The sequence below is a fragment of the Prionailurus viverrinus genome, chromosome A3, assembly GCF_022837055.1.
Source record: "Prionailurus viverrinus isolate Anna chromosome A3, UM_Priviv_1.0, whole genome shotgun sequence".
Taxonomy (NCBI): Eukaryota; Metazoa; Chordata; class Mammalia; order Carnivora; family Felidae; genus Prionailurus; species Prionailurus viverrinus.
In genome coordinates this window covers 117,611,581-117,637,047 of record NC_062563.1, presented here as the reverse complement: position 1 = coordinate 117,637,047, position 25,467 = coordinate 117,611,581, and the positions used below count along the sequence as shown (strand labels likewise).

The following is a 25,467-nucleotide window of genomic DNA, read 5'->3' as shown; positions in this document are numbered from 1 at the left end:
GGTTGGGGGTGAGCTTTGGCTACTGTGTCCCCTCTGCAGAGTGCCTCCCCACCTCTCCTAGAGCAGCCAGGAGGACTTACAGGGGGTCGAGGTGTGGCATCAGCAGTTCCTCTAGGGAGCCAGGGAGCTGGGAGAGGGGGCTTCGGTTTTTGGCCTGGCCTGGGCTGCTCTAATCACCACCCACCCAGAGTGATACCTTGGCATCCATGGCAAAGCCTGAAATGCTGTTCCGTTCTGCCAGATCTGCCTTCCTGCCACCTCCTACCCCCTTGGAAGCCCCGGGACTCTGGCACACTCACCAATCATGATGCCGGAGAAAGCCAAGACCAGGGCCGCCACAAGGGCTGAGGTCACGACAGACAGGACCAACGAGAGCGGCAGGTGGGGCTCAGGTGTGGGGGACACTGCAAGACAGGATCCCATGGGGCACCAGTGACAATGCTGATTGTCCTACGAGCTAGCTCCAAGAGAGAAATGCCCTCCCCAGCCAGGACAAGTGCCACCCGCTCCTCCTCCACCTTGGGGGCCTTTGTTTGCAGAGAGCGGGTGCAGGAAGTGGGGTCAATCTGGTTTACAACTTTCAACAGTAGCTTTTGGTTGGAGGGAACATGTGACAGGGATAAATATCAAATTCTGGACATCGATCCTAAGCATCAACTGCACAAGGACAGGATGAGGGTGGGAAGGCGAGCCAATAGTGGCTGTAGGGGAGATTCAGAGGACTTAGGGGACCACAGACTCGGTATGACCCAGGAACTGAGGGTGACCGTCAGTAACACTTGGAGGCTCAATCACTGCCTGTAGTTCCACAAGCACTGGGCCCCGAGTGAGAAGCGGGGTCCGGGTGCACACTGGCACAGACCACTCTGGGACATCCTGCCTGGTCCTGGGTACTACATCTCAAAAGGACATTGGTATCGGAACGCCTGCAGACACGGGACACAGGATGGGGAGGAGACAAAACTGTTCTGTGTGAACTGAGGGAAACAAATGGGTTGTTTCACCTGGAGGTTTGCAGGAGGAGGACAGAGCCCTGTCTTCAAACGCCTGCAGCACCTGAAAGGCTTTGCAAGTAGTAAACCTCAGGGTGGAAATTGAAAGGAACAGAGTCTGACTTTGGAACTCTGGAGGGGACAGCATGCCCTGGGGGTGTCGATGGCCCAGGCACTGGGGGTGTTCCAGTGGAGACAGGATGGCCCCTTGGTGAGTACGTGAGGGCCCACACCCTGGGATAGGGGTGTCACTAGATGTGTTGGGGCTCCTTCATCAGCCACGACCTGCCTTTCACACACAGGTCCCTTTGCCCAGTCCTTAGAGCACCCGTGTTGGGGCAGGCAGATGGGGGTCAGAAAGCAAACAAGACTACATCTGAGGTGTTCCAGAATCATGGAAACCAGCGGTAGCCGCCATGGGCTCACAGTCTGGGCCCCTTCTCTGTCACCTCCTTCAACTCCCTCTTACCAATGCAGGAGACGCCATCCTCAGCCAGCACTGTCCCATGGTCACAGAAGCAGATGACCTTGTGGCTCTCGGGGTCCATGTGGCACTCATCTACCTCACAGTGGCTGCAGTTTAGGTAATGCTTAATATTCACTTCCCCATGGCCCTCCATCACTGGTGACAAGAAGGGAGGATCAGCCTCAGGTGGAGGCAGCAAAGACCACACTGCACCCCGTTCCCGGCCTCGGTGTTTTATCTCCAGCTGGTCAGTGCTGGTTCTCTGGTCCCTGTCCCTATGTCCCACTGATGCCAATGAAACACCACTGTGTGTAGCGAAGTCCCTGATGCATCTGATGGAGCTCAGAGGACACATGGCTGCGTTTTTGTAGGCAGATGGGAAGGTCCAAGTGCCTGACCCTCAGGTTGGCTGGCACAGGTAAGGGGACTATCACTGCTGCATTTTCTAGGGCCCACCTGTCTGGAAGCCAGTCTTCCACCTCCAAGTGCATATCGGGCCACACATCCTGACTTCCAGAAAAACTTGCTGAGATGAGTGTTAGGAAGACTTGCCTATAAGGGACCCACAATCATGCCTTTGTACGTTGGCCTCATGCCAGTAGCCCTGAGGTTTTATCTGGTGGAAGAACTGGCCTGAGGAGGTCGGTTCTGCCTCCTGGCAGAGGGGATACCTTTTAAAGCTGGGGTGTACAGGATGCCCAGTGGACTGATGAAGGAAACCCCGTCCTCCCCGTCCATCTCGGGGTCATTGTTTGAGGCCGCGTTGCCGCCTGTGCCAAACCAGAGAAGAGTTTAACGCAGAGAGGCTCGGGCCCAAGTCTCAACACATCTGCACATCAGCGGGGCATGCATGGGCCTCGGGGTGGTGAGGGGCTTAGGGGTGGGGCGGTGGGGAGGGAAGGGAGGCCCGGGGCACAGGGGCTGTGCTTGGGGTTTGGCTCAGGTAGATGCTGCATGTGAGGACCACTTTCCCTCCAGGTCCAGGCCAGGTCCCACCAGGGAGTCCCCACCCCTGCACGGGGCTGCTAGGATGCAGTTCATGTGAACAGGAGTCAGAAGAGGTCTAGTGTCCCCAGGCTGGATTAGACCCTTGGCACCTCTTCCAGGACTGGCCAGGGCAGTGGCACTGAGGGGTTGCTCTCCAGTCCCATCGTGTAAGGGGTGGACATGAGGGGATGGGCCCCTGTGCCGTTAGGCTCCTGTCCCTCCTTTCAGCTGGGCCGGGTCATCTTTGGGCGCCCCCCTCAGGCTCCTCCCACCCACCCAGAGTTTGGGAAAGAAGAGCATCTGGTTAACACGAGCATCTTACACACAGCGTGAAGCAAAACAGACAGAACATCACAGCATATGCATGCATTGTGTCCTAATCTGTGGGGAGGGTGGAGCTGCTATCTCCCAGCCTCTCGGCTTCAGAAGGCTATTCTGCTCTGCTCTGAAGCTCGGAGGAGAGCTGAGGCCAGTGGCCGGCTGCTGGCTGAAGGGTTTGGGCTGGTGCTGCCCATCAGCATGGAGAGGGGTTCTGGAAGCTGGTGGGCTGGGGCAGGGAAGGGAAGACTCAGGCCAGGCCATCCAAAGGGAGGCACGGGGCTGGGGAGTCTGGCCTCCAAGGTTCTCGTGCCAGCATGACCTGGGGGTGGCTCAGAGAACAGCCCGGGGAAATCAAAGCCCCTTTAGCATTGGCTTTGGGGGAGGGGGGGCCTCAAGAACACATAAGATCTTGAAGCTGTTGCTACTGAAGCCTCGAGGCAGGATGCTGGCTCGGAAGGCAACACCCTGCCTCTGGCTGGTCCTGTGGGGCTGAGAGGTAGGCGTGCACAGTGACATCACAGTCCACAGGTGAGGTGGGCCAAGGGAGGGGCAGGTGAGGGCAAGGGAGAGGACAGGGAGTACCTAGGACTAAGAGGGGAGGGAGTGACACCTTGAACACGAATCATCTTTACCTATATATCCTCCGCCTCCTCCACCTGAGGAGCACCCCCCTCCACCCCCTCCGAAACCCCCTCTTGTCTCCCACCCCCACTTCTTCATGGCCTGGGGGCAGGAATGTCCTCCGGTGGCACCCTCCAGCAAAGATTTTCCAGACCAGAGCAAGGAAGTGTTATCATTCCAGCCACCTCCACCACCTGCAAGAGACACGGAGAAAACCCCAAGTGAGGATGCTGGCCAGGTGAGGTCAGCCGCTGGATCTGGCAGAGGAAGCAGGATGCAGTATGCTCTGAGGATGCCTGCTCCCGCTCCAGGGCCTGTGGGGTCTGGGGGCTTCAGAATCCACAGGGGTGGGGGGGTGGGGAACAGGAGCCATGCCCTTTGCCCTAGTGAGACCTGCTTTGGCCACAGACATACATATCCAGATGGGACCACGCCTCACACCCCTGCTTCCCATCAGGCCTTTGGATTAAAAGTTGGAGAGTGTGCTTTGTTAGGGATGGGGGGGGACAGGTAGCATGACAACTAAACCCACTCCTCTACCTTTTTTCCATGCCCCCAACCCCTGAAGTGCTGGGACTTTGTTTCATTAGTGCTTCCCATCCAACAAGAACCGGGACCCACCGGTCCTTGGGCAGCCAACTGTTAGAGCCCTGCTGGGATCACCGCAGTGAAGTTCTTTTGCAGGAACCCTGGATTAGGCCAGACAAACCAATGGGCTTTATTGTTTCCTGGGCAAGAACTTCTCCATTCTGAGCCTCAGTTTCCTCACCTGTGACTTGGGGATAATAAGACTTGCCTCATTGGGTTGATGTTTGGACCAAAGAAGACGAGTGTGCAAAATGCTTCAGAAACCACGACGTGTAGGAATCGTTGGGCATGAGGTGAACACGTGTGTGCACAGGGCCTCACGCTCTGAAGCTCAGGAAAGGTGATGGGGTTGTGGGGGGTTGTGGGGGGGAGGAGTTGGGGGAAGGGATGGGCAGTACCCTTGGGAAGACAGCCACCATTGGAGCTGGGCTTCCTAAGGCCTGGGGGCTACTTTGAACTCTTGCAAAGGAAATGGTATTTACAGAACTGAGGTTGAATGCAATTTTATCTTAAGGCCACAGGCTGATTACAATCAATCTCTTCTGCTGGCCCCTGAGATTCCGGGACCCCCATTCTCTCCCCTTATGTTGTTTTGTATGATATTTCAACAGGCACTCTACTCCAAAAGACCCCAAAGTCCTTTCTGTTCCAGCAGATGGTGGTAGTAAGGACCTGGAGAAACAGCAGTGCTTGAGTCTGCAGAACCATGAGGGTTAACTGGCCGGGAAGGGCGGTCTGGAAGAATGAGTGGCAGAGGTTCGTCTGGACCCCGAGGGGGCAGCAGAGGGATGTCTACATGGGGGAGCTTCAGCGGGGGATCACCACTGTGCTAGAGAGAGGGAGCTTCGTTTTAGGAGAGGAGGCCAAGGTCAGGAACAAGCTCAATCTAGAATGGACAATCAGAGCTGAATTGAGGCCCCCAGGCAAATCAGCTTTGAAAGCTATAGGGTGCTGGCTTCCTTTCCTCCAGCTGAAGGGCAGAATATGGGCCTTTCAGGGCCATTGACATCTTGTGGCTGAGGGAAGGCCCTCCAGCTCCATTAGGGACCTGAAGCGGGGGCCATGAGACCTGGCACCATGTCTGCCCGCCCTCCCCTGTGCCCACCCTCCCTCCCTCCCCTGCACCTGCCACTGTACCCTTGCGCCCTGCAGGGTTCCCGGCTGAGATGGTTTCTAATCCCTCACTCCATCTTACAGCTTTTGAGCAAATGTGTGGAAAAGAAAACAATCGGCATAAAGAGAAAAAAACCCAAATGAACCACAGCAGTGTTTTAAACAATGGACTGAGTATGAAACAGTTTGGTTATTTGGAGAAAAAAAAATCTACCAACTCTATGAGCTCATTGATTCTTCTGTAAAATGGGAATAATAGTACAACGGGAAAGCCCTGCGGGTGGTGCTGAGAAGCACACGTACAACAGATGTGGAAGTGCTTGGAGAGTTCTTAACTGCCGCTGTGAACATCGCTGGATGGTCTTCACCAAGCACCCAAGCCCTACTCCCACTCTCCCTTCTCTTCTAGCCATCTCTCACTTGTAGGGAAAGTTTGAGGACTTGTTTTCATTAATATCAAATCTTATATGCCTTCTGAGATCCTTGGTCTGATTGTGGAGAAAAGAAAATACAAAAATGAACTGCATTTTCTCTTCAGACACGGCGTCAACGTCTGTCTCCTATTTCTGTGTGGCTGGCTCTCACTAACGAGCACGGATTGCCAAACCATGGCGATTCCAGAAAGAGATTTTCCAGCGGGATGTGTGATCTGGTAGCCCAGGGCCTGGAGGCACCGACCAGAGGGCCTCCAGGGTGGGGGGGTGCCCTGACTCTGCCCATACTCCTTCCATCCACTCACATCCAGTTGGATCTGATGAAGTTCAGGGAGGCTGGGCTTCCGTCCTAATGCTGCTGCCTGTCTCCTTTTCCCAGTGGCCCGCAATCCAAACCCCAGGTCAGTGAAGATGACTCCAGGTCCCTGAGCCGTGGGATGCCCTTCCTCCCTGGATGTTGGTACCAATATCCAGAGCTCCCAGCTTCTCGAGTGCCAGCAACCAAGATGCAGGTGCAATGACGACCGGCCGAGCCCAAGCTCTTGCGGTCCTGGGGGCGCGTCCTGGGAAAGGGCGGGCTTGTGGTGCCTTACCTGCGGCTCCGGAATTGCCATTCAGCCCCAGAACTGAGGAGTTATTTTCCAGTCTCTCGGGGTGGAATGTGTCTGTCTTGGCCCCGTAGGCCCTGCCGCCACCGCCAGCTGCAATGATCAGGGGCACTGGAACGCCATCCTTCATCTGCCCGGGGAGATGTTCAGAGACTGAGAAACAGAGCTGGGCTTCCACTATGGGGATCTCTGAGCCACTTCAGTGTTTAAAGTGTCTGAGCGCTTGCTGGGCCGTGGGTGACATCTCGGTGGTCTGACGGGTCTGACCTCATGCTACCGCCACCCATTAGCTCTCACCCACCCCCCTTCCCACCCTCCCCCAGCTTCTGAGTCAGTCAGGGTTCAATCAGAGAAGCCAAAGCGCCGGGAGATATAAATATACCATCACCAGGAGGTGGGGATGGGGCTTTTCCTGAAGCTTCTCACACTAGCCTCAGAGGGCTGGGTGCTGGTGCTCAGAAGCGGGTCTCTCTGCTCCCACTTTCCTCCCCACTCTCCAGGGTTTCTGGCTTTGACCTCCACAACTTCAAGATTAAGCCCTCGGCATCACTGTCCTGGCAGAAGGACCGAGCAAGAAGCCTTGGCCTGGGTTTCATCATGTCAGAAACCCCACCTTAGGACAGAGGAGGGCACCAGGGGACCCTCTGGAACTCTGGGGTAGGGCCTGCCTGGTGACATCAGCGAGAGAAGAACCTGCTGGTTCTTGGACAGACAGGGACCCTTATGTCCCTCTGGGCCTCGGTTTGCTCATCTTTAAATGGGGCTGAGGACACCTGAGGTGTTTCATCCCCAGGCCCATCGTGAGAACCCACTGTGGTGGGTCCACGATTCGAGGACATCACCACCCATGGAAAGCTGGCACAGCCGACCTTACCTTAAATACGTAGGTGGCTCCGCCCCCTCCTCCGCCCCCTCCTGCCCACTCATGCACACTCCTGTTCACGCGGATTTCTTCTTCTATCACGTTGTTCTCTCCAATGCAGACTTTCTGGATTAACCGGTTTGTCTGTGGGAACAAAAAGCACCTCAGGTTTGTGTCCAAGGTTCTCTACTTCTCAGCAGACAGACCTTCTATGCTTAATGACAGGCTCTGAAGACCTCTCAAATAGCTTACAGTTGAGTTGAAGAGAGAAAAAACAAAATCTATACACAAGTAACTGTCACTAGGGAGTAGAGAGAAGGATGACAGGATAGCTTAGCTGGAAAATGCATGGGAAGTTGGGGGAGGGAGAGTGATTTTGTTGCTGACGTGATCAAGGAGGCCTGCCTGTAGGAGGTGGTGTTTAGTTGGGCCTCCAAACATAGGGAGATTTAAAACAGAATGGGGAAAGGGCATTCCAGGGGAAGAGAGTAGCATGAGCCCAGAGAGAAGGAGGTGGGGGGGGGGCGGATTTGAGGAAACGCACAAAGAGTCTCTTTGGCTCAGAAAAGTCCACCTTAGGATCCTCTGGACTCTGAAGGGGGAATGGCCAAGGCCCTCGGTGGGGAGATAGTGCAGAGGAAGTGTAAATGTGAGTGGGTAAGGAAATACAACTGGACAGTCAGACAATGGCCAGAAGCCTTGAATCCAACCAGACTTCATTCTCTAGGCAGCGGCGAGCCCTTGAAATGAATTTTTGAGAAGTTGCCATTTTGAAGTATCATGGGAAGAGAACACAACAGTGTGAGGCCAGGCTCAGATTTTACTCCCAGTCCATCTGCAGGAGAATCATGTCTCCATTTTGGACATCTCTTTCCTCCCATCTAATGTCCCACTTCTTGCCTCCAGAAATCCTCTAGCACGGCTCTGAATGGAGCTCTCTGTGTTCATCCTGGAGAATAGGGTGTGACCCCAGGAATCAGCAGACACCCCTGGGGGACCGTGGAGGAGGTGCTCCACCTCTGCGACCTCCAGGTGTGGGATGGGAATACAGACACTGCAGGCATCTTTAATGAGGATGGTACAGACAGGTGTCTGGGATAGTATGTCACAAGTTAGGGACCGAATAAATGGCTGTTGCTATTTTATACAGATGTACTCTGGGCCTGCATGTGGTCCTGGTGTGGGCCCAGGCATCTGGGAGTCCCTGGGGATGTGCAGGAAATCCCTGTGGCCCAGGATCCCGGAATTCCTGAATAAAGAGGGTAGTGTTTCAGGAACAGCCAGCCGGTTCGTCAGGCACAGCAGCTAAGAAGAACACTCCAAACATCCACCCAACTTCGGGGGAAAATGGCTTTCCTTTCACTTATTAGAAACAAGGCCAATAAAACATCACATTTCCATTGAATGCTGCTGTGTAACCAGCCAGTGGACGTGGCAATTCATCTTGAGCCACTCCTTATGCTAAAGCACTCAGGGGTGCCGGCAATGAGTACTAGAGAAATTTCCAGATAAATAGCCAAGATGCAATTTGTTTTATGGCATTTTGGATTTAATGATGGAAATAATTTGATATTTTTTAAAGTGGATTTAGTGTGGGTGGAAGCTTCTGAATTGCTGTTGTCGAGAGCTGACATTTCTCCTGTGTGTGTGCAGTGCTGTCCAGGTGGGGGATGGTGGGGGGAGAGCTGCTAACTGCCGCCTGGGGTGGACATGAAATGTCAGGGCATGCTGTGAGGGCTGAGCCCGGGGGGCAGCGGACCCAAAGGTGGGCTGTCTGCTGGGCAGAGCAGAGCACAAAATACGGGGTCCAATCCGGCTTCTTGACTGGCTCTGTTGGAGATGTGCTGAGCCACGTTGGGTGAAGCATCTCACCTCTCTGGCCCTGCTTCCTCCAGTGTAAATTGAGGGGCTGCCCAGTATGAACCAGTGGTGCTAAGAAGGTCCATGCCCTCAGACCCTACTTTCTTCCTCCTCTCTGCCCAGCAGCAGTGAGGCCTCAATTCCTTGGGAATGCCTTCTTCCTGTGAACAGAATCTGCAGAGGGCTGGAGATTGCAGGAGTGGGAAGGAGGGAACCATTGGGCTAGTGGATGGCCTTTCGTCTAACCAGAGCTGAGACTCTCGCCCAACCCCCGTTGCCCCTGGGCATCTTCTTTAAATTGCATGGGCTGCGAAGAAGGGTGGATTCTCAGCCTGCCTCTTGCTGGACCCAGCAGCAGCATTTGGCAGACTTGCTCAAATCGCCATGATAGACTTTTTCACCTGACTTCCAGGAGACCACACCCTCTGGAATCTCCTCTGACCTCCATGGCTTGTTCCCCTCAGCCTCCTCTGCTCTTCTTTTCTTTAACCTCTTAATGTTGGGGGGTCCCCAGGGCTCAGTCTTTGGTCTTCCTCTTAATCAGTACTGCTCCTTAGTCAATCTCATCCTGGCTCAATTTTATGCTGACTTCTCCCAAATTTCTATCTCTACTCTAGACCTCACTCCTCAAGTCCAGTGGCCCATCTCCACTGGCTACTGGAAGTCTCCACCTGGCTGTCCACCAGACCTCTCCTAACCCTGCCCCCAATCTCCTTCCACAGCATTCCCGGCTCAGGTGACAGCAGCTCCCTCCTTCCTGTGGCTCAGGTGCAATTCCTGGAGTCGTCCTTGATCCTTTTTCTGTCTCAGTTCTTCATCTAGTTGGGCAGGAAATCCCTTTTGATTTCGCATTCCAAATATGCCCAGAATTCAGCTACTGTTGACATCTTTGTCCAAGCCATCATCATCTCTTGCCCAGACTAATGTAGTAAGCACTGAATTTATCATGCTGACTCTTCCCTTGGGCCCAAGTGGACTATTCAGTCTATGGCCAGGGTGAGTCTTACAACAGGCAAATCACAGCAGCTCCTTATCCCACCTTATTCCCACCCATAGGCTCAAAACCCTCCTGTGGCTTAAAAATGTCCTTATGGTGGCCTGATCACTTCATCTCTCACCTACTCTCCCTCTTGCTCTCCCAACTCACCCTGGTTATTTTGGGAGCACACCAGGCACACTCCCACCTCAAGGACCTGGCTTCTGCTTGGCTGGTGTCCCCAGATATTTTCCTGGTTCCATCCTTTTCAGGACTCTGCTCAGCTGTCATTTGTCCAATAGGCTTCCCTTGACCACCCTATGTATAATTGCAACCTGTCCCACACACCTGACTCTTTTTACCCTACTTCTGTTCACTGAAACACTCTCACTTCTGGGTGTTCTGACTGACTGATGTTTACTAGCCATTGTTCATCCCTCCTCCCCCAACGGAAATGTTAGCTCCTTCAGGGCAAAGATCTTTCTTTGTTCACAGATATATATCAAGTTGCTAGAGCAGTGCCTGGCACAGAGAAGGTATTTGATAGATATTTGCTGAATACATGTGAATGAACTGGGGACTGTCTGGGTGTGGGCTGATGCCTCACAATATTTGCCTTGCGAGTGATGGTAGTTGTGACATTTAAAATTTAGACCCATGGTTTTGCTGACTTGGGGACACCTGGAAAATGTCTGGACACATTTCTGATTGTCAGCACTGAGGGGATGCTACTGGCATCAGGTGGGTAGAGGCCAGAGATACTGCTCAAGAGCCTACAGTGCCCATCACAACAAAGACCCATTTGCTCCAAAATGTCAATAGTGCTGATGTTGAGAGACCCATCCCACCAGATCTGGTGGTCATGCCACCAGATGAGGCTTGGGAGGAACTGGAGAAGCAGGAGCTGAGGGGGTTTCCAGCGGCCAGAGCCCACGCACAAGGAAGAACAACTCCACGCACAAGGAAGTGTAGCCACGCACAAAGGAAGAACGACTCCACACAGGTGTATTATCGCACCAGGAAAGCTGCCAAACCCTGCAGTTTAATTCTTAGAGTGCACTCCATTCTTGAGAGGATCCTCTCTAGGCACCATGTTTTTGCCTGGAGAGGACTGGAGATTGAGTTAGTGCTGTGAATGAAGGTCTTTCTTTCTCTCTCTGCCAGTGACTCCCGCGATGTGGAGCCAAAGGGAAGCCCCAGGACTAACCCCACCCCTTGTTCCTACGATGCCTGGCCCCACCAGCAGAGGGGGCTGCTCTCTGTCCCTGGCTGAAAATGGGCTTCTTCAGAGCTCTCCTTGTGGTTTCACAAAGTTTGAGAGCAAGTAGGTTGATTAATACAATGATAAAGTGCAGCAACCCTGAGGAGCAAGTAGATTACAATTGAATTAAAAAAAAAAGGACTTGGTCCTGTGAAAAGACATAACTGATTACAATCCAATCAAGTAAAAGTCCCTTGCAGAAGTCAATGCAATCTTTCTGCTTAGATGAAAGAATTACATTAGCACTCAATACATTCCTGTGGAAATTACAGCAGCCTGTAATTTAATGACTTAATATATTGTATCAGGTTGGAAAGTCCTGATTATAGTTGCTAAATAAAAGTTGGAGTCCAGACATTTCTCATGCACAAGATTGCACCTGCTAAGCCTCCTCCTATTGCTTTGTTTTAACCCTGAAAGGTGGGGGTGGGGATGGGTGTTGTGCTTTACTCCTCGCTCCCAGCCAGCGGCCCAGCTTTTAGGAGTCTTGAGTTTGTTTTGTGGAATTGTACTCCTTTCTGTGTAGTCCCTGTTCCCACATCTGTCCCCCAAGGCTACTCTTGAATAAGTTCTTACAGAAGGGGCCCTGGGTCCTGGGCACTAGAACTCTGCTCCCTGCCTTGGCCCCACCCTGGGCAGAAGCCGTGCTTCAGGTGAGCACCTAAGGTCAGTACCTAATGGTGCTGAGTTCCCGCCAGGAAAGCCGGCACCACCAGGCTCCTGTCTCCGCCAACACAGACAAGAGGCAAACACCTGGCGTGCTGGACTCTGCATGGTTGCTCCTTTGTTAGTCTTCAGGGTCTCCTTCTTCTGGCAATTTTAGAACACTGCTGTCTTTCTTAAGTTCTGCTGTTGGAGAGCTCCCTGTTTGACAGGTGGATACTGCAATGGGGTCAGAAACCAGAGTGACAGGCTGTTTCTGGGACTACAGAGGATGGCAGTCTGGCTTGTTAGATGACAGGCTCTAAGTGGGGAAAAGGAAAAGGGCATAGAAACCAAGTCCCAGGCAAGCGCAGGGCACAGCACAAACAAGAGCCAGAGCCTCTACTCTGTGCTGTATTACGAGTGGCTTTGGAAAAGTCCCTTCACCTCTGTGGTCTCCATTTTCTCATCTGTAAATTGGGGAGAGTGGACTGCATGGTGTTCTAGCTCTGATTCTAGGCTTTAACTTTTCTTTTTTAGTTTTAATCACCCAGATAATAAACATTACATGAATACATTCTTTTTGTGATATCAGACATCACTAGTAAAGCAACCCCAACTCTAGTCTCCTCCTCAGAAGCAACCACTATCTGGGGTGCCTGGGTGGTTCAGTTGGTTAAGCTACTGACTTCGGCTCTAGGTCATGATCTCGCAGTTTGTGAGTTCGAGCCCTGCGTCGGGCTCTGTGCTGACAGCTCATAGCCTGGAGTCTACTTCAGATTCTATGTCTCCCCCTTTCTCTATGCCTCCCCTGCTCATACTCTGCATCTCTCTGTCTCTCAATAATAAATAAACATTTAAAAAATTTTTAAAAAAGGAAGCAACCACTGTTATCTGTATCTTTTGGAAATTTCCCTATGCATTTATGTACAATTATGTGGCTATGAATCTGTTATTTAGAGCTGAGCAGAAAATGTTTAAACTGGTATTTTCCTGGGGCGCCTGGGTGGCTCAGTTAAGCATCCGACTCTTGGTTATGGCTCAGGTCATGATCTCATGGTTTATGAGTTCGAGCCCCATGTTGGGCTCCATGATGACAGTGCTGAGCTTGCTTGGGATTCTCTCTCTCTCCCTCTCTCTTCCCCTCCGCTGCTTGCTCTCTCTCTCTCTCTCTCTCTCTCTCTTTCAAAATACATAAATAAACTTAAAAAAATTTAAACTGGTATTTTCCAGTTTTATAATAATGGGCTAAAGACGTTGGTGTCCTAGCAAGAAAGTTTAGGAAAAGGGCTTCAACTTGTAGTCTGCTGAGAACAACCATTTGCCCATTCAAGTTGGATCCAGCTTTAGAAAGTTTAGGAAAAGGGCTTCAACTTGTAGTCTGCTGAGAACAACCATTTGCCCATTCAAGTTGGATCCAGCTTTTTAGTTTTAAGCGTTCCTCTTGAAATCCATGCCTCAGCCTTAGTTCCTGTGGGGAGGTGAAACCCCAACAGCCATACCGCCTACTTTCTTATGTACCCCAATGGGCCAGGAAATGGAGGGACATTTGCAGGCAGAACAAGGGCTGAGTCCTGCCATCTTTGAATATGAGCCCCCAGAAGGAAAGAGTCCAGATGCCCTGTGAGGGACTGCCCAGGTCCTGTTGAGTGTGAAGGAGAGGTCCCCACTCTGGGCACTTACGCTGGGACAGGCGTCTTCCCCCTGCTGTCCGACCAGGATATACAGCGTGTCGCCCTTCTCCAGGTTGAAGATGCCCAGCACAGACACGCCGTGGGACCGCATCATGGTGTTCTTCCCGCCTTTCCCGCCAGCAGCTCCGTAGCCCGAGATGCTGCAACAGAGCAGAACACATGAAGACTGACTCCTTTCCTTCGAACCCAGCAGGTTCCAGTGGGCTCAGTGCACCCCATCATGGTCCTGATGGTTCTCTCCCACATCATCAGGCCATGAGGTCAGCAAGGAGGGATCCTCTCCCTATGGTCAGAAGAGGACAGTCAAGTTTAGAGAGGTATAGGGAATTGCCCCATTCACAGAGGTAGGAAGGTAAAGAACTAATAACGGGTACAAAAGAGAAAGAAAGGGAGGAGAGAGGGAAACAGGTAGAGTCTGTTCTAATGTGGGGTGTTGGGGGGATGATTTCCAGAATGTCTGGGATTTCCCATTATGGTTTCTCTCCTGTCCAAGATCAAAGGACTCATGTGACCTTAGACAATTGACTTAACTGTCCTGTTCCACATCTGTAAAATAGGGCTAGTAAGAGGACCTACCTTTTAGCCCATGTGTGTGTGAGGAGTAAAGGAATTAAGACAAGCAGCCATAGAATTGTGGCTGATACATAATAAGCATTTATTATAATAGTAGTTATTACATATTATTATATTATATGATATATATGATTATAACTTATATATTATTATTATTATTAATGGTGAAGGTAGTAGTAATCGACTTCATACACAGTTTTAAAGTTTCCTCACCGGGTCTAGACACAAGTAAGTTCCACATGGAATGAGTGAGGTGAGCAGTGTTTCTGAGAGCAGACTGCTTATTCCCATCCTACTAGCAACTCTTTCTAGAGCAATGTGTGGGCAGAAAACAAACAACCAATCATGAGAAATAAAAACAGAGTTGGGGAGAGGTGTGGCAGGATTATTTCCGCTGCCTCTTAGGTTGTTGAGATGAAGTCAAACAAGGATGGGAGAAAAAGAACTCAGTTGGTGACCCTTACCAGGAAAGCAGCATGTCTGGAAGACAGCTACACACTAGCTACAAATGCCTCCCCAGAGATCATCTGCCAGGGAAAGGGACGGGGGAGGTTTTCACGTCCCTGTGCATTCAGATCCGAGGTCCTTTATGAAAAGCGTTCAGGAAGAGATGCAAGGCAGTTTTGTACGTGTGCACACACAGTGGCTTTTGCCACCTGCAATTCTAGGAAATGTTCCATGTTCCAAGCGTGTGAAGGGTCTCCTGGGGGCTCTCCTAAGGCAGAGCTAAGCCCCGTTCTGCAGAGAGAAGCCTGGAGGGCTGGCTGATTGCTAATGTAGCAGGTGAAGGACTGAGGTCTCCGTGGAATGCCACTGTGGGTCGCCAGGCACTGAGAGTAGTTCACTGAAAACTGATGTGGCTTAGGGCTGTGTGCATAAGGGGAGATGGGAGATGGGCTCCAGGCCTTCCTGGGGCTTAACAAAGAAACTAGAGAGACAGGCCTAGTTATGAGAAAAGAAGTCCCACCATAAAGGCGGCTCTATCAGGGAGGCCAAGTGGAGGGACCAGAAGACTTTGAGTTCTATGAACGGAGTGGACTATTTCCTAGCTGTGTATCCTCTTAGAGTCCTAGCCTCTTCTGTAGTCAAAGAACCATATCTGTCTTTCTCATATGTTTTCACTCTTATGTGGATCCTGAGAAACTTAACAGAAGACCATGGGGGAGGGGAAGGGGTAAAAAAAAGTTACAGAGAAGGAAGGAGGCAAACCATAAGAGACTCTTAAAAACTGAGAATAAACTGAGGATTGATGGGGGTGAGAGGGAGGGGAAAGTGGGTGATGGGCATTGAGGAGGGCACCTGTTGGGATGAGCACTGGGTGTTGTATGAAAACCAATCTGACAATAAATTTCATATTAAAAAAAAAAGAAGAAAACTATCTTCTTTTCTGAACTCACAGGATAGAGGGGAGGTTAACATCAAAAAGAGATAATGGGTAAAAGCATTGAGAAAGTGGCAAATCTCTGCACAAAGTCAGGGCAATCAGGTGTTCTGAGCCTGAAAAGGGAGACAGGACTATGACAGGCATTGTAGTAGTGGCATGCTCTGGTGGCACTGGGGGTGGCCGAGATGACGGACGGGTAGGACTCTCAGACAAGCAGAAACAGGTGGAGGGTGGGAGTCAGATGGAAGCGAAGTGAATGGAAGTGAAGAGGCAGGAAAACCTATGGAATGTGTGGGTGTAGCAGGGTGGCTGGGGTGGAGAAGGAAGAGGACGTAGGTCTGCAGAGGGAGGTAGGGTTAATTCCTGAACATCCCACAAGGTGGCAGGCATGAATGCACATGACTCCCCCTGCCCCCCCACCCCCAGCCCATAGCCATAAATAGTAGCTGTTAGTAATTCATTTGACAGACGAGGACACCGAGGTTCAGAGGGATTAAGTAACTCATCTGAGGCTACACAGCCGGTCAGTGGCAGACCCTTGTCCAAATCCCCACATTTCCCCTCGAAGAGGCCATTTCCTCTCTGACATGCTGCTGCAAGGCTTCTGTGGATACACAGGGAGGGTGGCCTGAGAAGCTACTGGCCCATCCTTGCTCCTGACTCATTAGAAATAAAGACGGTGGCAAGGACAATTAAAAGGCTGAGGGGAAAGGAAAGCTTATTGGTGAGAGGAAAGCAGCAGAAAATTCTTTAGCCCAGAGAAGGGAAGCCTGGGGCAGGGGTGGGTGGCAGTGGGGTTCCAGAGATTGTCTGTGTAGAATGTAGGGATAGCATGTGGTTAGGCCCCTCTCCTCAGTCCTGCCAGCTACTCCGTGTTTCGGGGCTTTGCCAGGTTGCAGGAGAAAATCCTGTCAACCTGAAGGTGTGGTTTGCTTGGAAAACTGCTGCTGGAGACAGAGACCTCGTCCTGCCCACTTGTGCTGTGGCTGAGAGGTAAGCGGTACCTGGTGCATCCCATCCTGCCTTGTTTGCATATCAATTTGCATAAATCTGCATGCATTATGAATCATTCTGAACTCTTGCACATGTATAAATTTAGCCAAATTATTATATTTTAGAAGTCGTTTGTTCCTGACTCACTTTCCCTCCCTAGCCCTTCTTCCCTATTTCTCCTGCCCCCGCCCCCCCATCCCCCCATTATGGACTCTAGCCCCTTCTAGGCCTTGACCTAGCTCTTGGCAATTAGGTGGGATGCAAAGAGGCCTGAGTTCTGAGGCACATGCTGGGCATTCTGCGGGCTGTGTGACTCGGGGCAAGCTGGTTAACCTCCCAGAGCCTCAGCTCCCCGCCAAGGAATAAAATGAGGACAAGGACCCCTGCCCTCATGAGGAGAAGTGGTGGGTTTGAAGAGACCACACACTGATGCCAAGTGCAAGGTTGGACTCGGGGCTGGGGTCAGTTCTCCAGAGTAGACAGTAGAGCCTGGCAACTGGCAACTGGCCATCAGCAGCCAGATTTCACTTTCCTGTTGCTGGCCTCAGCCCCACAACTCCACCCTGGATTAGGGACTGGATTAAAGCCAGGGGAGCAGGAGACAGCCTGCCTGGACTAATTGCAGGAGAAGGGGCACCTCCCTCGTCAACCCTCTGAGTCCTGAAGTCCCACCGTAGAGCTGCCCTCCTTTGGAAGCTTCGAGTTGCTGCTATGTACAATGCTCATCTCCTCTGGAGTGGGCTGTGCCACAGCAAGAATGCAGATAGACCTGGATCCAAATCCAAGCTGTTACTCAATGCCAGGAGTGGGTGAGGTGCCCCTTCCTGGGTGCTGACCCTGCACTTGGCCGACCCTTATATTTTGTGTCTGAGGCACCTTGCCTACCTCTCCTGGCCCTGCCAGCATTACTCACGGGCTGTGTGACTTTTGGGCAGGATACTGACATTTTTTGAGCTCCACTTTTCTTATCCACAAAAGAGAGGTACCTACCTTGCAATGTTGTTGTTTGAATTAAATGACATAATGCCCATAAGGGACCCAATTCAGTGCCTGGAGGGTAGTCAGCGAGCACCAAATAGCAGCTGCTGTTCTGATGCATCCCTGTGGGTGAGCCTGTCTACTCCTCTTCTGGGGGTGACTTCTGGGAGGTGGAAGCAAGTGAATGAATGAGGCCCTGATTTCTAGAGAATAGGCCAATAGGTGGAGGAGGCTGTGGCCACAGGGGTCTGGGGTCAAGGCTATCCAGTTTCACCCAGGGAACCAGTGGGGGCACAGGCAGCCTTGATGATTCTAAAGACCTCTGAGTCATATGAATCATGTCACACAAACTCATGCCAGAATAATAACCTCAGCCTGACTCTCCAAAGCTTGCCCCCCACTCTGATTCCTTGTAAACAATTTATTTTTGATGGTTGACAAACGACAACAAATTAATATACCTGCCACTCAAGTGGGGAAAATGACTTGCAGTGATTCCAATTTACTGGAAATTACAAGATACTGTTCTTGACGAGCTGATGCTGTAATTTTTTTGTTTTTCCTCATCTAAATCCATGCCCCCTGGTCAGAATGGATGTTTATTGGGTTTGCGTTTTGTATTATTGACTGTGAACCATTGTTACCTGATGTAATTGAGTTGTGAATCTTTTTAAAATAAAGAATTAGCAGCAAATCAAAGTGGCTGCCTGCCGGATCCCGAAACGAAAGCATGGCTAGTGTGCAGTATGATGGCCTGTCAGCCGCCACACATCCGTGGGGACACTGGAGGTTGACCGACGGAGGGAGTGAGTGAACCTGCTTGGAGATATATGGAGCACCTCATTCCTCTCCTGAACCCCACTCTCTGCTCTGCCTCTACTTCCTAGCGGGATCTTGGGTGAGTCCCTCTCTTCTTTAGCCTTGAAATCAGGGTAGTAAGATCTGCCTTGCCCATCCCAGCCCACAGGTTTATCGTGAGGGCACAGGAGGCATGGGAGTGTGTACGAGGCTTGGTCAGTGGAAAATTTCTGCTTACATGCATAGTTGCATTATCTATATGGGTCATTTGAGCCATCAGGAGACACCCCTGGGGGTAAGGGGTGAGTTGTGGAGGCACGTGCTTCTTGCAGCCCCAGTTTTGTTCTGGATCACACCAGTGAGCAAGGCTGATGGTGCAACCTTCCTGACCAGTGCAGCCCTAAGCACCTGGGAATATCAGAGCTAGAGGGGAGCTCAGTAACCTCTCTCTAAAACCCTGCCCGCCACCCCCCCCCCCCCCCGCTACAGATAGAGACACTGCAGAGAAGGGAAAGCACACTTTCAAGGTCACATGGTGTCAGTGGCAGAATTTGGACCCAAACACCATTCTGCCTGCAGCCCATCAATCGTTGTGCAATCTCCCTGCCTCTGACTTTCCCTGCTCTGTGCTCTCCATGGCGATGGCTATCTGCACAATTACTCTGGCAATTGATCATGCCTGTGACTCTCTCCTACAGTTGTCTAGGACTGTATTGGCACTGTGGACTGTTAATTTCACTTTTGTGCCCTGCAGTCTTTGCAAAGATGGTGAGGCTCCAGTGTCTCAGTCCTCTCTGCAAGTCATGCAGCGCCTATTCAGTGGCTGGCACGCAGTAGGAGCCCTGTGGCTCAGTACCCGGCACGCAGTAGGAGCCCCATGGCTCAGTGGCTGGCACACAGTAGGAGCTCCGTGGCTGCTTGTGGATTGGGTTGAATTATAGTGTCATCCAGCTGCACACTCTGGTCCCTGGAGCCAGGTGAGGAAATGCGTGTCAGTGATGGAGACCATGAGGAACAGCTGTGGCCCAGGTCAGCTGGCAGGATTTGCTGGCTCCAGCTGGGGTCCGGGACCTCTTGTAAATTATGTCTGAGGAACAAGTGAACCATGAGAGAACTGCCATCGGGAGCTGTGGGCCATGCTTGACAAATGTTTTTATAAATGATCTGTGTGTGTGGGGTGGTGGGGCAGGGGGAAGGCTGAGGGCTGGGGAGGAGGGTGAACTCTAGAGAAGCAGGGAGGAAGGCAGAGGGGAGAAAAGGAGGGACAGACAGGAGAGGAAGGCAGGAAGAGTGAGAGGTGGCTGATGACATCTACTGATGTGTGGGGTACGTCCCACAAAGAGTCCCACAAAGTCCCTAGCAGTCTGTCTCCACTCCACGGTGAGGCTGAGGTTCTCCCCACCCCAGCATCCATGATCTTTTTGTGCCCCACATTGGCCGCCACCCCCATGGGCACACTCTAGACATGGTCACTCAGAGCTGTGACCCAGAAATCTCCCTTCATCAGGTGACACTCTCCCTATTACCCTAATCCTTGCCTGTCCTTCTCAGCCAAGCTCCTCGAGGTGGTAGCTGTCACTCACTGTCCTGCCTCCTCAGCCCCCAGGCATGGCAGTCATCCTGGGTCCCGCCTCCTCGCCGAGTCCAGCAGTCATGCTGAGTCCGCCTCCCAAATACTTGGTGGCCCCGCGGGGCCCCTCCATGTGCGCCTCTCTGCCCCAGCCTAGCTCTTCAGGACTCAACCCAGCTGCCTTCCATCTGCTATCACCGCCTCCAGGCTCGCTTCTCTCTCAAGCTGGCGCCAGAGGGAGCCAACGGCATTTGGGACGCGAGGCTCCAGCCTAGGGGCTCCTTCCTCCCCTCTTCTTTGTGGACAAGCCTACCACCTTCGAGACTGCCCTCAAGCTGTCTCCCCGTGGAAGCCAGTCTGGAACTCAGGCCCTTCCCTGGCCTCTGATAGCAGCGCCTGATGAAGCCTCCATGCAGTACTTTCTACATCACACCGAAATGCTTTTTTCTGTGTCCGACACCCCCATTGGCTGGGGTTCCTCTTAGGCAGGGAGTGGATCATGTGCACCTTTATATACTTCGTGTCAGGCACGGCGTCCTAATATGTGCTGAATGCGGTCCACTGAGACTTGCGAATTACGAGGGGGAACAGGTCTGGACACAAGGACATATGTCCTTGGGGGGAGTGAGACCATCTCTGTTTTGACAGAGGAAATGGCAAATCCAGAGGAAGGGGAAGCCCAAGGCAGGAAAGCAGCGGGGTGGGGGAGATGAGGATTTAGGGGTTGTCCCCGAAAGCCCCTCCCCACCAAGCCTGCTCTTTTCTTCTCCCCAGCCTCTTCTTCCTCTCCCTTTCCGTGGTGGTGGGCAAAGGAGTAGAGGGTGGGAGACGGGCCCAGGATAACTGACCGGTTAAGAGTAGGGGACATGTTTACCTGTGTGCATCCCTGAGGAAGCCCCAGGCAATGATGGCCCCACCTTGGCATAACAGTAGGTGCATTTAGCTCTCTTTCCTTCACCTCTCTGATCAGTAGTAAAGAAGCAGCTGGAACGATAATAGTGGCGGGTCTCAGGCAGCAGCCAGATAGCACTCGCTGAGCGCTCACACTCTTCCAGGAATAGGGGAAGATCATAAGAAATGCTCTCACACTTTCTCACCTTTTTCTCATCTCTCTTGATGTGTTTTTCTCACTAGAGGAACTGTACTTACTAAACAAGAATTAGTTAACATGGAGAAAATGTCCTCCAGAAAGAGGGTACCTGAATTTTCCACATGGATATTCTGATGTGGGGACATTTTGATGTGGGCTAAAAAGCAAATCATTAAATGGTCTGTTCCTTTGAAACTCAGTTATATGATCAATATACATTACCGTCCAAGCCCTGAGCCTCATCCAGGGTCAAGGTGAGAAATATCTATTATAGCCTTTAAAGGATTAAAACCCCCCCAAGGATTCAACAACAACAACAACAACAAAACCCTGAGGTTTTCCGGGTTTTGATTTTTCCCTTTTTGATGTGGTGCTATCTCAGGCCAGTCTTAAAAAGTCCTACAGATCAGAATGTCCCCTTTGCCAATTTGGACACTTTGACGTGTCCGGCTTGAACAGCAAGATGGCTCCTTGTACACGTTTCCAGTGAGTGTTCCCCAGGCAACGCTGGGGGCTGCGGGCTAGTCTCAATATTCCAGAGAGAAATGGGAAGAGTTGCCGGATTTGGGTTGGGATTATATCCAGTGCACTGTGGCAATACTGTGGAAATTCATGAAGATCAGAAACCTGGCTAAAGACTTAGATGTGGTTGTGATTTATTAAAAAAAAAAAAAGAAAGAAAGAAAGAAAAGAAAAAGAAAAAGGGAAAAAATAAGTATAGTTTGTCTTCCAGGCAAAATCTTTCAAAACATGGGGCCCATCTGAAGAAGTCAGAAAAAAGTCTTTGGAAACAGAGAAGTTAGGAAGTACTCTCTGTGGGACCAATCTGTTACCGGAAATACTTTCATGCCACTGCCTGCTGCCTGACATTATCACTGCTCCAGCCGGTTTCTCTGCCGACAGGCCAGGGAGCACCTAGCATGAGCAGGCATCGTGTGATGCACTTGTACATAATCTGTGCAACCAGCTGGGCAAGTGTTAGCAAACTCCAGCCCCTGCCTTTTACAGATAGGGAAACGGAGTCTCAAGAGGTTAAATAACTTGCCCACATTTGGAGGTGGGTCTGATTCACAGTGTCTCAGGGGGAAATGCAGCCCAAGAGTAACACCTTACTTACATGGCGCCTCCTATTTGTGGATCTTTGTGGGAGGGGCAGTAAGGGACTTGCAGCCAGTCTGGTTTGGGAGCTGCCCTGGACAGTGATGGGACAGTGGGTCTCAGTGGGGGTTTACCGTTGAGGTCTCTGCCTTACAGCTCCTGTGCTTTCCTCTTCACATTGCTTTTTATACAGGGAGAGCTGCACCGAGGGCTGGGCTGGCCAACACCCCTTCAGGCAGGGTGGGGGGAGGGAGGAGGGCTCCCCTCCCAGGCTTTCATTTCCAGAGGCTTCCTGGAGGTGGGTGGTGCATGACTGCCATGCCTACTTCCCTTTCTTGTTTTCTCTGTCCCCCTGCATGCCTCTCAGAGTCCCTGTGTGACTTTTAGTGGAAAGAACACACTGACTTTGAGCCCGAGGGCCTTGGGTTTAAATTCCAGTTCCGTCACTGATTATGTGGCCTGAGATCTGTTGCAAAGTGGCTGACTCCAGTTTCCTTTTATGGAAACAAGGGAATATCACTAATAATAATGACATCTGCCGCACCGCTAAAAGGAGGAATACCTGGTAGGTCCTCAGCAAGCATTCATCTCTGTCTCTCTGGGACAGGGGGTGACCCATGAAACCTCAGCCGGGCAGGAAGGAGAGGCCTGGCCTGCTCAGCGTGGCCAGTCCAGGGGTGGTTGAGTGTCTTTGACCATTTGCTGGGGATGTGTAGGACCTAGAACAGCTAATCTGATTGCAGCCAAACCTTGTTATTGCATTCCTGCCCAGAATGTCATTTAAAAAGCACTTAGGGCTCTCCCTGAAATGCATTTACACTGAGATCCCAGGGGTGGGGCCGCACAGAAAACAGGGCAACTTGAGAAGCTTCTTTCCTTCCCAGGGGGCTGAGGATGTGCTGGGGGGTGGGGGTGGGGCTGAGGAAGTGGAAAGAGACCTCACTTCCCACTGTGTTTGGCCTCTGGGGCATTTGCACCAACAATGTCATTATTATGATGCTTCCTGTTTAAGCCTGCCCGTTTGCTGTGGAAGGAGCCTCAGTAAGTCTGTGCCTCAGAAGGCTGGGGTTGGAGGTGATATCCAGACTGTGTGTCTGTGGGGATGCTCCTGACATTCTGAGCCTCGGTTTCCTCATTTGTAAAATGAAGACTGCAGCACTGGCCTTGTCCACAGAGCTGAGTGAGGACTACACTCAAGGGTTTAACCTAACTCAGTCATTCCCAGGGGCCGTATCAGCATTACCTGGGAACGTGTTAGAAACTCATATTCTCAATGGATGAATGAATGAACACAACGAGTACGATGAATACCGTTTATGTCTCCCTTCCCAACCTGGATCCAATAAGTGTCAACATCTTGTCACATTTGCTTCATTAATATAAAAATGTTTAGCACAAAATTTTTCTTAAAATTTGTATTTTTGGACCCCACTTTAGACCTACAAAATCAGACCTTCTCCACGTGGGGCTAGTAACCTGCATCAGCCAGTCATTCAGCCATTTCGATGGTTGAGAACTACTGGTCTGAGCCTTGCTGCCCGTCAGCTTCACCTATTAGCCAAGTGGCCCACTGGAGTCAGGTCTCCCTCCAGCCTGGCCTCGCTCTAGTGGAATACCATGCAGTTGGGGTGGGTGTGGGACAAGAGTTTGAGGACCGCTGTTTTACTCGCAAACCGTGAAGGCCCAGGAAAGGAGGTTTAAGGATAAGAGCATCATCTTTCATGTACATGGTATGTTTGTTTCCCAGACGTTTTACATGCACTGCCTCATGTGAATGGCATCCAGTAATATTCAAAGAATCCACTATAATTTCAATTATTAGTAATAAAGATAAGGAATGTTCTGAAGCTAGCTCATGCATGTATATCATCTCCACAAATAGTCTGTGGGCTCCTTGAAGACAGAGAAAACATCTTTGTTGCCATATCCCATTATCCCCCATCTCCCCATCTCTAGTCCTTATATCCCTCTATGGGCCAGAGTCTGTGGCCTCTGAGCCTTGTGTGCTCAGGCACCCCACAAGCATGCAACCACAGGCAGGACCCCCATCATTTTCAGGAGGGTAGATCTGCCCCTTGGCTTCCCCCACCCCCTCTGCCATACATACCTGTAGGTGTCGGTGACTGGCACCTTCCAGGTCTGGATGCCCTTCAGGGGCCCCTCGCTTCCCACTACCACGCTCAGGTTGGAATTCCGGTAGGCATTGTTACACTGGGCCTGTGTGGGGCCATGGGGCCCACTGGCCCCGCACGTGGTGAACAGCCAGTGAACTGAAGCACAAGAGGAAAGGGAGTCACTCACTTGGCCTGGCCTTCCCTCCTCCTTGGGCTTCCCTGGGCTGCCTCTGAGCTGTCTGCTCCATTGCCCCAAACCCATGTTCTAAGATGGCACCAAGGTCAAGGCAAGAAACACCGATCAGCCATTCAAACTGGAAACTTCTCTTGAGGATCTACTATGTGCCAGGCTCTCGGTCAGATATGAGGGGAGAGACACAGACAGAGCTGACTGATCTGGGCTTAAGAAGCTTACAGTCTAGGGGCGTCTGGGTGGCTCAGTTGATTAAGTGTCCAACTCTTGATCTCGGCTCAGGTCATGGTCTCACGGTTCGTGGGATGGAGCCCCACAACGGACTCTGTGCTGGGATTCTCTCTCTCCCTCTCTCTCTGCTCTTCCCCCACTTGCCTTCTCTCTCTCTCTCAAAACAAATAAACTTGAAAAAAAAGAAGCTTATAGCCTACTAAGGGACACTAAAAGGGATGCAACTATCTACAACACAGGACAGTAAGAAAAAAAAAGCCCTCTGAGAGTTAGGCTAACTGCACTGTGGGAGTTCTGAGGAGGGAGAGAAGACTCTTTTGAGGTGAGTCAGGCATGGGCAGTGGCTGGGCCCTTCCCAATTTCTCACCAAGTTGGGCACAGCGCTGGGCAAATCACAGGTGCTCAATCTATGCTATTGTAACTTCATCTAACCTGCTCCCAAAGGTTGGACACATGCATGTAGAATCCCCTTAGCTTGGAGAAGCTCAAAAGAATAAACTGGAGGTAGAATCAGCTCCATAGCCCTCTGTTCCCCATTGGCCAAGCACCCAGGACAGTGCTTTGTCCATCTGTCAGGCCCCCAGTGAGGCTCAGCCTCCTTATTTATAACCAAGTTAGGTTTGTAAACACAGTGAAAGCGGCTTCCAGGCTCTCTATGTAACAGAAAGTATAAAAAATGGGAAACAGATCACATTTCTCTCCAGTGCATGCTCTCCTTTTCAGAGCCCCTCACCACCACTTCCGGGTGCTGTGTCTCCAGAGTACCCAGTGTCCTTAGGTGGCCTGCTAGGGGTGGCTCAGGATCACTTAGCGCACCCCACCCCTCCTTTGAAACTTTCTATCTTTGAGCCAGGCTGGATCCTGAGGAATTGTAAGATTTCATGTTGGCTAGAATTCTAACATTTGTACAACCTATAAAAACTTCTTAAAAATGTGTTCTTGGTAAATTACTTTTACTTAAAATATAAAAATGTCATTATAAGACTGAAGAAATTATTTCCCTCTAAAGTGATTAAGTCA

The 25,467-nt window shown here is 51.3% G+C and overlaps 1 protein-coding gene and 1 long non-coding RNA gene across 4 annotated transcripts in view; one reads left to right on the top strand and one right to left on the bottom strand.

Moving 5' to 3' along the window:
- Positions 1–25,467, bottom strand: part of ALK (ALK receptor tyrosine kinase) — a 676,334-nt gene that overhangs the window by 33,112 nt on the left and 617,755 nt on the right. The window contains exons 12-19 of one of the 3 annotated variants that reach the window (XM_047852186.1): positions 24,017–24,179; positions 13,415–13,565; positions 7,005–7,136; positions 6,116–6,260; positions 3,399–3,581; positions 2,130–2,228; positions 1,462–1,614; positions 300–404 (exon numbers count right to left, since the gene is read on the bottom strand). In XM_047852186.1, coding sequence (XP_047708142.1) covers positions 300–404; positions 1,462–1,614; positions 2,130–2,228; positions 3,399–3,581; positions 6,116–6,260; positions 7,005–7,136; positions 13,415–13,565; positions 24,017–24,179 — 1,131 coding nt within the window. Of the gene's footprint in view, positions 1–299; positions 405–1,461; positions 1,615–2,129; positions 2,229–3,398; positions 5,057–6,115; positions 6,261–7,004; positions 7,137–13,414; positions 13,566–24,016; positions 24,180–25,467 lie in introns of those variants that run through there. The other 2 variants (XM_047852183.1, XM_047852185.1) reach the window with 2 other exon arrangements.
- LOC125161898 (uncharacterized) lies at positions 4,231–5,254 on the top strand. Its single transcript, XR_007150803.1, has 3 exons — positions 4,231–4,315; positions 4,587–4,731; positions 5,173–5,254. It is a non-coding gene; the product is annotated as an uncharacterized LOC125161898 (long non-coding RNA).